Source organism: Hemicordylus capensis, chromosome 5, assembly GCF_027244095.1.
Source record: "Hemicordylus capensis ecotype Gifberg chromosome 5, rHemCap1.1.pri, whole genome shotgun sequence".
Taxonomy (NCBI): domain Eukaryota; kingdom Metazoa; phylum Chordata; class Lepidosauria; order Squamata; family Cordylidae; genus Hemicordylus; species Hemicordylus capensis.
The window spans coordinates 98,946,139-98,958,724 of NC_069661.1; the positions used below are offsets into that span (position 1 = coordinate 98,946,139).

The 12,586-nt window shown below is 42.5% G+C and overlaps 1 protein-coding gene across 8 annotated transcripts in view; it reads left to right on the forward strand.

Moving 5' to 3' along the window:
- The window catches only part of CORIN (corin, serine peptidase), a 199,901-nt gene that overhangs the window by 119,497 nt on the left and 67,818 nt on the right, over nt 1-12,586 (forward strand). For 7 of the 8 annotated variants that reach the window (XR_008308281.1, XR_008308282.1, XR_008308283.1 and 4 more), the window contains 2 exons: nt 404-520; nt 6,690-6,797. Coding sequence is in view for 5 of the 8 variants with exons in the window: in XM_053254366.1 (XP_053110341.1) it covers nt 404-520; nt 6,690-6,797 (225 nt within the window). In the remaining 3 variants the exon portion in view is untranslated. The remainder of the gene's footprint in view (nt 1-403; nt 521-6,689; nt 6,798-12,586) is intronic. The other variant, XM_053254368.1, reaches the window with a different exon arrangement.

Sequence of the window (12,586 nt, forward strand, 5' to 3'; positions counted from 1 at the left end):
TCTCCTGCTTTCCAAAGATATCTGCTTGGGCCCTGTGGGAAATAGAAAGCTGGACTGGAAAGGCCTTTAGTCTGCTCCAGTGGGGCTCTTCTTTATGAAACATTACTTAGAATTGCATTTCATGGCCATTTGACCCACTGTTTACAATGTGTTTCTTTTTCTCTTTATCCATACCTGTCAGTCAACTAAAGACAGCACTTCATGTATCTGATGAAGTGGATTGTAGTCCAAGAAATCTTATGCTACAACAAATTTATAAATATTTAAAGTGCCACAAGACTCTTCATTTATGCTGGAAACAGTAGAATGTACTTCAGAGTAAACATGCCCTGAAATGTGTTGTAAATATTCAGATAATGGAGAGCCTTTAAAAATTATCAGAATACCTTCTTGTTTTCCCCAGCATGCCATAGTCAAGGATTGGCAGAATGCAGAAATGGGCAATGTGTTCCCAGTGCTTTCCGGTGTGATGGGGACAGCGACTGTAAGGATGGAAGTGATGAAGAGAACTGCAGTGAAAGTAAGGGGATGCTACAGGTCACTCAGCACTTAACACTTCACAGTTGAAAAGATGCAGAAGCTTCTTGGGTGGGGGGGCGGGGGAAGTAGTGATGTCTGCATATTTTCAGGGAAAGTAGAGTTCTTTGAGGATGACGACTCAGACCGTCTTCCCAAATTCTATTCTTTTTAGTACAAAGTATTCTTTACACTCTATCCTCTTGACTTCTATCTTTCTGTCCTTCTCTTGTGTCTTAATGGGGGGTTTTCCTGCAGAGATCCCATTGTACAGCTCCTACTTGTTTAAATGTGGATTATAATAGAGAACTTCTCAGGAGGCTTTCCAGACAGCAGACTTTACTGTGGGTTTATTGTATAGAGACCCTCTGTTGCAATTTATTGTTGTGTTTTGATTTTTCCTTCTTATCTATATGAACACAATGAAGATATTTTGTAAAAAGCCTAGAATTCTGCCTTACCTCTGAAGGTGGAAGTAGGAGATGTGGGTCAAATGGGGATTCACGTGCATCACAAATCCTCTTAAAAATGATAGCCAAAGCCTAGACCTAAATCATCTGTCACTTTGGGCTGGTGAGGCTAATGCAAACTAATTTCCAAAGTCAGTATTTGAGGCAGTATTTGTCCCCCTTTCTTTGACTTGCTCAATGGATTACATCTCGCCTTACAGCCGTATGAATGTGAAATAGCCGGATACAAGGGAGCTGTGCCAATTCAGTACCAGAACCAAGAGCTCTATTCAAAGATGCTAAAGAGATCTGCTGTTATTTTTTATGTTTTAATTGGATATGTTTCAAGCTGTAATGCTATTCCTCGGAGATATTTTATTCCTTCAACTCTTAAAATAGGGAGTAAGCTTTCTTCCCAGGTACTTGTCTCTCTGATGTGAGACATATTTAGATTTAAGCCTACAGTCTAAAGACATTTTAATCAAGTGATACCATTGTAGGACTTAATGTGAGTTTAGCCCCACAACCTGTTATAAATGCTAAGATGCAAAATGTGAAGCGAAAATAAGGAAAAAAGTGTCAGCATATGTCTTTCCTTGACTACTAAGAAACCAGAATTAGCCATACACATTTGAGAGCCAGTGTGGTGCAGGGGCTTGAGAGCTGCGTCTGAGTGATGGGAATTGAAGTTTAAACCCCTCATTGTTTAAGCAGTTTTTGTTGAGAGAGAGAGGGAGGGAGGGGGGAAGGGAAGGGGGAAGCACCAGTGCAGCGACAGAAACAAGCTGATTGCATTTCCCAACTAACATGAAGTAAAGGGCAATTTTTGATCCCCCCCGCCCGAGGAAGCCCTCTATTCCATCCCAAAATACATCCCTGAGGGCCTCACAGCCCTCAGGGACATTTTTTAGGTGGCAGAGAAGGCTACCTGGGAAAGGGGAGATCATAACAAATTGCCCATTCTTCAGTGCACTGGAGCATTTAGTTGGGAAGCACTGTTTGTCTGCTTATCTCAGTGCACTGGTGCTGCCTTGTTCTATATGTCAGCCAATGTTTTAAAATCACATCTAAAAATGTAACCAACATGAGTATCATACAAGTGTATTCATGAGGGAGCCAAGATTGACTGCAGTTCTCATCAAATATATGCAAGGTGATAAACCTGATTTTGTCACCATGTAATCTGTGAAACTGCCCTTATTGCTAGTGGAAGAACTAAGCAGGAGAGGCAGGTGTGCACTATATTTTTTGCATTTCATTTATTCGCATATGATCCTTCAGACGAGACAAGAGGATTAAAGGGGATTGGTGGGTTGGTGCAGATGATTGGTCTATAAGCTGAGAGAGAACTACACTAGGAGCTCATTCTCACATGTTTGGCTATCACTCAGTTTCTTAGTATTTAATTATGAGCAGCTGAATGTATGCACTGAACAGCTTTGTGTCTGAACTAACATGAAAGTTCTATGCATTGGCCTATGGCTGAACATAATAAATACTGTTTAGTTGATATGAAAGTTCCATCTAAGGTATTTGATTTGTGATGGTTCATTCACAAACTTGATGCTGTAATCATCAAGTGATGAACATGGTTGTATGAACCAGCCCTTGATAAGTTCCATGCAAGTGGGTGATTTTATCTGATTTATATTCCAGTCCATTGGGAGATGACCCTCTTTCAAATGTAAAATACTGTGTCCATCCCATACTCATGACAGAAGGGGGAGAGGGGGCTACAAATAAATAGGAAAAAAATACAAATAAATAAATGTGTTGGCTTGGCTTCAGAATTGGCAGGGGGGGAAATGCATGTGAGAAACCATGAGTAGAGGTGGAAGAAAGTCCTCCCAGTACCATTATGATATATTATCTTTGTAATTTACCAATGAATATTAGCTCACCACATAGCTGAATGAGAAAAACAGTCTTCTTTCCATACAACTCAGTAAGGAAATGCAGTTAGGTTAGGTTGACATTACTGCCATCATTCATTCTGTGGAAACAGAAATTCAATACAGAAGTCCCAAGGCTATGTCTATGAAGTTGCCCAAAGACAGTGTTTATAGGAATTCTATTTAGGCTGTGCTATGATTAGCAAGGATCTGTGTGCTGTTTCCTGCAGACACTAGCTGCATAATGACTTGAGAAGGGAACTCCCATAGGAAAGAGTGTGAGAGTGAGGAGTCAAGACTTTGTAAAATGTTTCAGTTCACAGACTTTTGGTATCTTGGGATCTTGATTGTAAACTCACTGCCTTACAAATATACATGTGAATTAAATGAATGCATCTCCAGAACTCTTCTGGCTTCCCAAAGCTTGTCTATATTAAAATCTATGACAAACTTCTCAGTCATTATAGAGTGCGATATACTTTTAAACAAGCAAAATGAATCAAGAATATATTCACATCTGTCTGTGTGCGTTTGGTGATAGCAAAGCTGATGAATATCTGAAAGTTTCAGTAATGTGACGAGCATTTCTAGTGGACGACTACAAGTTGTGCGGCAGCCGAGAAGAAAAGAAAGCCTGAGGCAATATAATTGTTTTTGTTATACCAATTTGACCGACATGTTCTGGACATTGTAAGGGCATTGTAACACCCGCACAGAACTGTAGTTCTGGGAATTTTGAGAAGAGTGAATGACTAAAGCTCTCCTCATACATTATAAGCCTGAGTGGCGCTCATGCTTACAATAGCAAAAAATGAAGTCCTGCTCCGCAGGGGTGTCGCTGTAATTGTGCGAATGGGTTCAAAGAACCCATGCTCCCGAGCTCCTGAGGGCCTCCCAGATCCACCACTCCTATCTTCTTCATTATCTCCCTCACTCCAAGGGGCCGCTGGAGAGAGGGGATGAACCCAGGGCCCCTCTCCTCTAGCTACACCCTTGCTGCTCCGCCACTGTCATTCACCTTCTCCCACTGCGTGCACATGGTGATGGTGCTGTTTGTCTGAAGGGGGAGGCTCTGTAAGTATATTCACTGGCAATTCTGTGAGCTGCAATCTGGATCAATCCAAGATGCAGCTTACGGAATCTCCAGTGAATTATGGCACTATATTATTATGGCATTACAAGTGAATTTCGGCCCGTTGAATAACGGGCGCTAGTAACAGTGCTCCTGGCCCCCCGCCGCCATTCCCCTTCCCTCCGCCGACGGGCTGCCCGCCCTCCCAGCTGCTTTGTGATCCAACCCCCCCTCGATTAAGGGCCAATTCGGCCCAGGCACTTGCCCCCGCGGCTTCCGCCGCCGACCGCCCGCCCACCCTCCCAGCTGCCAATACCTCCTTACCCCCGGACCATGTCCTTCGCTTGATCGGAATATCTATTTACAGAAGGAGAGAGGCGCTCGCATGTAGAGCTCCTCTCTCTTTAAAGTCTCTTTCCGATCTGGCGCTTTGGGCGCCAAGGACGCCTATTGCGTCCTTCGCGTCCATAGTGCCAGTTAAAGAAGAGACTTTAAAGAGAGTGGAGCTCTGCATGCGAGCTCCTCTCTCCTTCTGTAAATAGATATTCTGATCAAGCGAAGGACATGGTCCGGGGGTAAGGAGGTATCGGCAGCTGGGAAGGCGGTCAGCCGGTCGGCGGCGGAAGCCGCGGGGGCAAGTGCCTGGGCTGATTTGGCCCTTAATCGAGGGGGGGGCTTGGTTCAAAAATCAGCTGGGAGGGCGGGCGGGCAGCGCCGCGGGGGCCAATACATGGGCCGATTTGGCCCTTAAACTTAGCCAATATGGCCGCCCGTGTCTGGGCGGCCGTATCTTTTTCGGCAGTTCTGAGCATGTGCTCTGCGCATGCTCAGAACTGCCGAAAAAGTCACGGGCGCACGGGATCACACTCAAGCCTTTTATTATATAGGATATGCTTATGGCACCTCCCACTTCAGACAAATGGCCCTGTAAGTAGGAGGGGGTGAGTGACAGCAGCTGGGTGAGACTTCCTCCCCGCTCTTGCTATTGTGAATGTGAGCACCACTCAGGCTTATAGTGTCTGAAGAGGGCTTACCATATATACTCGAGTATAAGCCGAATTTTTCAGCACCCAAAATGTGCTGAAAAAATCAGCCTCGGCTTATACTCGAGTCATCTATCTGCCTGTGCTAAAATGTCCCCCTGTAATAAAGTACCGTACATACTGGTCATAATATACCCCATTGATGTCTCAATTAATGTAATTTCATTGGCATTTATTTTGATTATTGAAACTCACCAGTAGCTGCTGCATTTCCCACCATAGGGTTATACTCGAGTCAATCAGTTTTTTTGGTTTCTTAGGTAAAATTAGGTACCTCGGCTTATATTCGGATCGGCTTATACTTGAGTATATACGGTATATTGTTCTTGCATGGCATTGCTACATTTTGAGGCATACATTTATGCTAGACCTAGCTAGACCACTAAGTTGTTTATTTTAAATTTTATTTATCACACCTATGTCCCACTCATATTCCAAGAAGCCAATAAATTAGGCTTCTCTCATTTTATCCTCATAACAAGTCTATGATATAAATTAGGCTATGAGTTAGTGGCTGACATCCAGACTAGCATTGCACTGATACAGCAGTGCCTGACGATCAGACTAAGACTGCTGTCTTGTAAGGGTGAGGGGCGATTTTGACAATCTTTCCTTTCCTCTGAAACCCACTGTGCCTCATAGCCCCCAGGGACATATTTTCAGTGGTTTCAGCAGGAAGCGGAGGTGACTGAGAAATCCCCCTCCCTCGCGAGTGATGGCTCAGTGTTAGTCTGCATGTCAGGAACTGCTGCACTAGTGCAGTGCTAGTCTGAATATCAACCAGTGAGTTTTTGAAGGCCACCAAGTGAACTTCATGGGGATTTGCGCCCAGGGTTCTCTCCAGTCCAAGTCCAACACATTATTTATTACACTCCGCTAGCTCCTGGAGGTGAAAGCTCTGCTAGGCTTTGGTATAGGACACTCCAGGATTTGAACTCAGAAGCCCATAGGTGAAACCTGAAGGAATGTGTCACAACTAAAATACAGTAATGCTAGCAGATAATATTTTTTTAGTTGTCACGATATGTCTCTAAAACCCTGCTCTCGTGACGTTAAGTCTTAATATGTGAGGCAAGAATACTGTGTGTGAGGTAAGAAACTTGGTGCTTCTATGGAAGAGTGTAATATATATTGATTGAACAATATTGTCTAGTGTAATTATGACCATTATCATGCACTTTTATATATAGGCAAGTTCTCATTGATTTCAAATGCCAACTCAGATATGTTATTTATGAATGTTGGGGCATATTTTTTTAACTCTTGCCTGTTATAGTACTGTTTAAGTTTCTACTGAGTCATTACTGTCACTACCATCATTTCTCATCACCTCCCCCCCCCCCCGTCTCAGTGCTCCCAAGTACTGTTGAGGATGGAGCAAAGACAAGCTTGTCCCAATTTCTAAGCACCCTGTCAGGGTCTTCCACCCCAGTCTGTGACTAATCAGACTGCCAGTCAAAGCAATCACAGCCAGGAAGAGCACAGCGTTCTCCCCACTCGGTGTGGCTCAGGTGACTACCCTGATCGAAACCCAGGTCTTTCTGCTTTTAAAAGCCAGTTCTTTGACTTGGGTGTCTCTCTCATTTTCTAACATCACAGTGTTATAGTGTGACAAAGAAATAGAATATAGGAAACTGGCTATTAGTATTGGCTGTTGCATTGTCAAAACTGTTCCACTGTTGGGCGGTTATTGTAAGATTTTATTTTGTCCTTCTAGGTCAGTCGCCATGTCAGGAGGGAGATCAGAAATGTACTTCTACTTCCTGTCCTGATTCCTGTAGCCACTCTTCTCTCTGTGACATGAATAATAGTCGAACAAATTGTAGTGAGTAGGGTATTGTTTTATGCCATTATTATCTCTTGTGCATGCTTCCAGTAGCTTCCACTTTCCTTGCACTGATGCACTCCAGGCATCAGAAGAAAATAATATTTTTGTTTTAGTTACTTGTTGATGATAATGGCTATATATCTCAGTGCTGAAATGGATTTGATTTGTTCAAACAAAAAACAAAGATACGTAGTCATATGTGATAATGATTAAAGATGTAATCAACATTCTAATATTTCTTGTGACTTCTGATACCAATTTTTGTTTTGCCCATGCTTTCTGTATTTTCTTTTTCTTCTTAGTAGCATTCATTGTTGCAATGAGTTTTCAAAGCAGGCCTTGAAGGCATGTGCAATCAGATATGAGAGAAAGAGGGCTCGAGCTGACTCAAGAATCTGTACTGTTTTCAATTTGGTCCAAAACAATAAAGTGAAGTGAATATATATGAGGCATGAATTTCCATGCCTGTTTTTGTTACTGTATAGTAACTTTTTTGCAGCTATCTTGTGGTGGATCTCTGTATGGAACTGAATTGTAGGAAGATTCCAAAACATTTTTTGAACCAAGAGTCAATGCGAAGACCATGTTCACTCATTACTTGGCTCTGGAGTGAGACTGGGAGTTGGCTCTGGGCTCATATGCTTTTCTTTCTTATGTCCTTCAGTTAAGTAAGAAGTGAATCTCCAGGTTCCATTGTTCCTTTTCTCTGTGATATAGGGAGTTAGGGAGGAGAGGTGTTAGAACATGTGAGTCTGTCTATTTATAATCTAACTCTGGGTAGAATCCTAGAGGCCAAATAATTAGTAAAAAAAAATCATAATAGATCAGGAATCTTGATTTTGTAAGTTAAACTTACTTCCATATAGATCTCCCCCACAAGTTGACTCTGGTCACATTCTCATGACCTGCCCAGTCATAATTAAAGAGAACTATGATCAGCAGGTTGGGCATGTTCCTGCAGAGCATAATGTTAGATTGCATGCTTCAGTGCCAATCATAGTCCTGACACGTGACTAACTAGGATTAAACTACTTTTGGTAATTATGATTATAGTTTAATCCTAGTTAACTGTAATGGTGGGACCATGATCAGTGCTAAAGCATGCATTCTCACATCATACTCTCTGAGAATGCGCCAAGCTCATCAATAGTAGTTAACCCTGATTATGTGGGTCATGAGAATGTGGCCTCTAAAAAAATTACAACATGTAGGTATGCTGTTCATGTAATCAAATCAATTAAGGCACTTTTAGTGAAGGGGGTGAACAAAATGTCCAGGTGGGCACTGCAAAACTGGAAGATTTTGGGATTCATAGAAGAGTAGCACTATCATTCTGTCTTATTTGTAAGATGGGGCCTGCTTCCTTGCTGTTTCAATCATTCTAGGTGCAACAGAACACTACAGTACAGCAGTAATAAGCCAGCAACACAAAAATGATTTCTAATTGTCCATGAGATGTGTTGAACTGTCTCCGTAATTCCCCCCCCCCCCACGTATCAGAGGCACCCTTTGAACTGGACTTCTGGATGAAAGTCCAGTCCTCCACACCGGTGGTGGTGGGGAATGTCCCATCGGAGGCCGGGGTGGCCATGCCACTGGTCCATGCTGAGTGGCTGAGCATGCAATGCTGAGGGTGGCTATGGCGAGCCCACAGCCCACTTGTGGCCTCCCTGCCCACCAATATCTTTTGGGGTGTGGCCGGGGGAGGGGTCTGAGGGCCGGGTGGGCCTGCCTGTGGCCAGCCTGCAGCCACCTGCTTCCACAGCAGCTATTGGGGCCCAAACTGGGCCTGGCCTAGAAGGAAATTCCATTTTTCTGTCTCGCTGCCTTGAAACCCATTGTTCTTCACCATCATTAATAAAAACACACCTAACAGTTATAGAAGAGGTAAAATAATTAGCCCAGACATGTGCACATCTTGCATGTCTGAATAACATGGGAATCCTCTTGTTAGTATCATAGCCCAGCCTCTATTGTGATTCTCAATAAAATATACTTTTATTTGGACCTTTAGAACACAAGAACAGCCTTGCTGGATCAGGGCCAAGGCCCATCTAGTCCAGCATCTTGTTTCATGAAGTGGTCCACCAGATACTTCTGGGGAGCCCACAGCCAAGAGGTGAAGTCATGCCTTCTCTCCAGCTGTTACTCCCCTGCAACTGGTATTGAGAGGCATTGTGCCTCTGAGGCTGGAGGTGGGTCACAGCCATTAGACTATGAGTAGCCATAGATAGACCTTTATAGTACCTTACCTTGATAGCAATAATTTACCTGATCTGCCTTCAATTATTGTCACTTTCCCAACAGATCTGCTTGTAGGCCAACTCCCCACCCCCATCTTACCTGCAGGACAAGCCAGGTGTCATGCCAAATGGTCCCCCCAGTTAGATTTAACAATAAAGGAGCTGCTTACCAAGAAAACTCTACAGAGCTACAGCTAGACCTAACTTCAACAGATCCCACTCATGCACCCGTGGTGACCTACCAAACTGTAGTGCATGAGCTACAAAAGCATCTGATCTGTAAGGTTGACCCTCCCATCCCTCAAAGCCTCCTGTGCTTCCATCCAAATCATGGTTTGACAAGGACTATGTTGACACCAGGAAAGCTCTTGTTTCCACCTACCATATCCACAAATTCAGTACAGGAAGCTGTTGGAGCTAGGACCCTGACAGCATCAGCTCTCAGCTGCAATATCTCATAGTGACCACTGGGGTTTTTTAGAGTCATGGATAAAAGTGCTGGACTCTTCCCCACTTTGTTCTTCCTGTGTTAGTCTCCATTTTGTCTCCCCAGAGATGGCTGTTTGTTTTGGTCTCTCTCTCTTGAGCCATGAGCTACAGCTGAAATTAAGCTGCAGGCTTTTTCACATTTGTTTGTAACCTTTTATTTCAATAAATCCTTGTAGTTTTTCAATACTAAAGAACAGTCTCAAGTCCTCTTGCTTTGCTGCTTTCTCACCCAACTGGTTTTGCTTTGCTATTTGGGAATTGAACTGCCATTCTTCCCCTACAAAGGGTTATGGACCTAGAAGCCAGTAAATAAAAGAAAAAAACCTAGAGAGTTAAATAGAAAGCAAAGCAAAGAGAAAAACTTTGAAAATGGAAACAGCACAAGGATTCCAGATAGTTGAAAAGTTGCAAGGTCCTCTGGTCTTTCAAGATGGAGATGCTCCTCAAGAGTCATGGACTCGGCAGTGTTCTGCACACCCAGCATCTTGCACAGATTCAGGATGCAGGAGCAGAAAGAATGTGACAGAGCAGATTAAAAGGCATTAGGAATTATTTGCTTGGCAGTGAGAGACTCAATCTTAGTGCATCTAAGAGACAAAGAAAATGCAAAGAATAAGGGGAAAACTCTGAAGAGATTATATAAAAAGAAGTATGTGGTTTCCAAAGTGCATCTAGTAAGAAAACTGAGCAATAAAAGACTTAGAGAAGGAGAAAGTCTGTCCAAGTACATAAATGAAATGTTAGAAATATCTAGGCAACTGCAAGCTTAAGAAGAAATCATGCCAGATGCAGTTTTGATTGGATTGCTGTTGAATAGTTTGCCACCTTACTTTAAAAGTGTGACTAGTGCCTTGGAAGTCAAGGAGGATGCAGACTTACAATTTGTAATTAACAATCTAGAGGACTTTGATTTGCACAGAAGGCAACTAAAGGAAAGTGAAGAAAATGCATTTAGAACCTTGCAAAGAAATAAGAAATGCTTTCTTTGTCGGTCTTTTCCCCAGTGCAAGCCCCAAACACTTGCAGGATAAGTGTCCCAAGAATAAAGAGTTTGCAGACAAAACGCAAGCAAAACAAAGTTGCAAAGAGACTGAGTCATCTGGGAACACAGAATACAGAATTTACAAGCAATCAAGGACTAAAGCTAATAAGCAAAGGATATACTTTGCAAGGGCAGATAAAGTTCTGGAAGCTAATCTGAGAAATGCAGCAGTGGCATTTGCATTGACTCAGGCGATACAAGCAGTCTGATTAGAGAAAGGGGGAGATTTATAAACCTAGATAAAGGTAAAGGTAAAGTGTGCCATCAAGTCAATTTTGACTCCTGGTGCCCACAGAGCCCTGTGGTTTTCTTTTGGTCAAATACAGGAGGGGTTTACCATTGCCTCCTCTCGTGCAGTATGAGATAATGCCTTTCAGCATCTTCCTGTTTTGCTGCTGTCCGATATAGTACCAGCAGGAATTCGAATCGGAAACCTTCTGCTTGTTAGTCAAGCATTTCACTGCTGTGCCATTAAGTGGCATATAAACCTAGATACAAGTTGTAAAATCCCTATATATTTGGCAGATGGAAAACTGATATATGCAGAAGGGAAAGGATCTGCACAGTTGCTTTGCAAACTGGATAACGAAGAAACCACTGGATTAACAATTGAAGAACCTTTTGCATATGCCTGGTGAAAGACATCTGAAAAGAAGAATGAAAGAAGTCTGAAAGTTCTTTATTATGAAAGAAGTCTGATGTCTGTAAAATATGCTACAGAAAGGGTCTAGGAAGTAAAATTTAAAGGAAGGCACTGTTTTATTACTCATAAACAGGAACTGCTTATGAAAGATGTTTTTCATGAGAATGGATTGTTTGAAGTCGACTGTGTTACTGAAAAGGCCAAACCTGTGAAGGAATTAACACACAAAGGGAGACTGAATTTGTGGCACAGAAGGTTATGCCATAGAAATGCCAAAATGATATGTCAGGCTGAAAAGCTGGATTTGGTAAAGGGTCTAAAAATACCCCCCTGTAGCACTGAATCAAATTGGTGTATGCTGTATAAGAGCAAAGGCAACATGACCTGCTTTTCTTCCACGCAAAGGAAGAGGAACACAACATCCTTTGGATCTGATTCATAGTGATGTTTGTGGACTTATGCAAGGTAATACATCAGGAGGGAATAAATATGTTCTTACTTTCATTGATGACTATTCTAGAAACACATACATACATGCTAAGTAAAAAGGGACAAGTACTTGAAAGACTAAAAGCATATGTTGCAAGAGTGAGCAACAACCTCGGGAGAAAGCCACAGATCCTCTCCACTGACAATGGTGATGAATACACTGGAAATGATGTCATAAGATTCCAAGACTGTTCCCTATACTCTGGAGCAAAATGGAGTGGTGGAAAGAAAGACTCATCCTCTTATAGAAATGATGAGATGTATGCTTGTAGATGCTGGTTTGGCTGCTAAATTGTGGGGAGGGGCAGTGATGACTGCTACTTATCTGCAGAACAGATTGCCAACAAAGGCCACAGGAAGGATGCCACATGAGTTATGGCGTGGCAACAAGCCCACTTTGAGTCATATAAGAGTATTTAGATCTAAAGCATACACCTATATACCAAGAGCCAAAAGGTCCAAACTCAACTGTAGATCTGAGGAAGAAATACTTATCGGCTATTCGATAGGATGTAAGGATACAGGATTTTAGATCTTGCCACAGAAACAATTAAAATATGCGATGTAGAATACTTCAGTGAAAATGAAAAACCAACCACTAGTGAACTGCCATACTTAGAGCCCAATTTTCAGTTGGAGGAAGAATCAAGGTAATATGACCAAAAGGAAGGATCTACTGTAAATTTTACACTTGCAGTGATTCAGCAGAAGAGGATGCTGATGACAAACTAAGGGTGTGGCGTTCAACATGACAAAATAAAGGAGTTCCGCCTAAGAAACTTTCCTACATTGCAAAGGGAGAAAGGTTTCAAGAACCAAGCACATGGAAATAAATTGAACTGCAACTGAAGCACAAAACTGGAAGGAAGCTGAGAAAGAA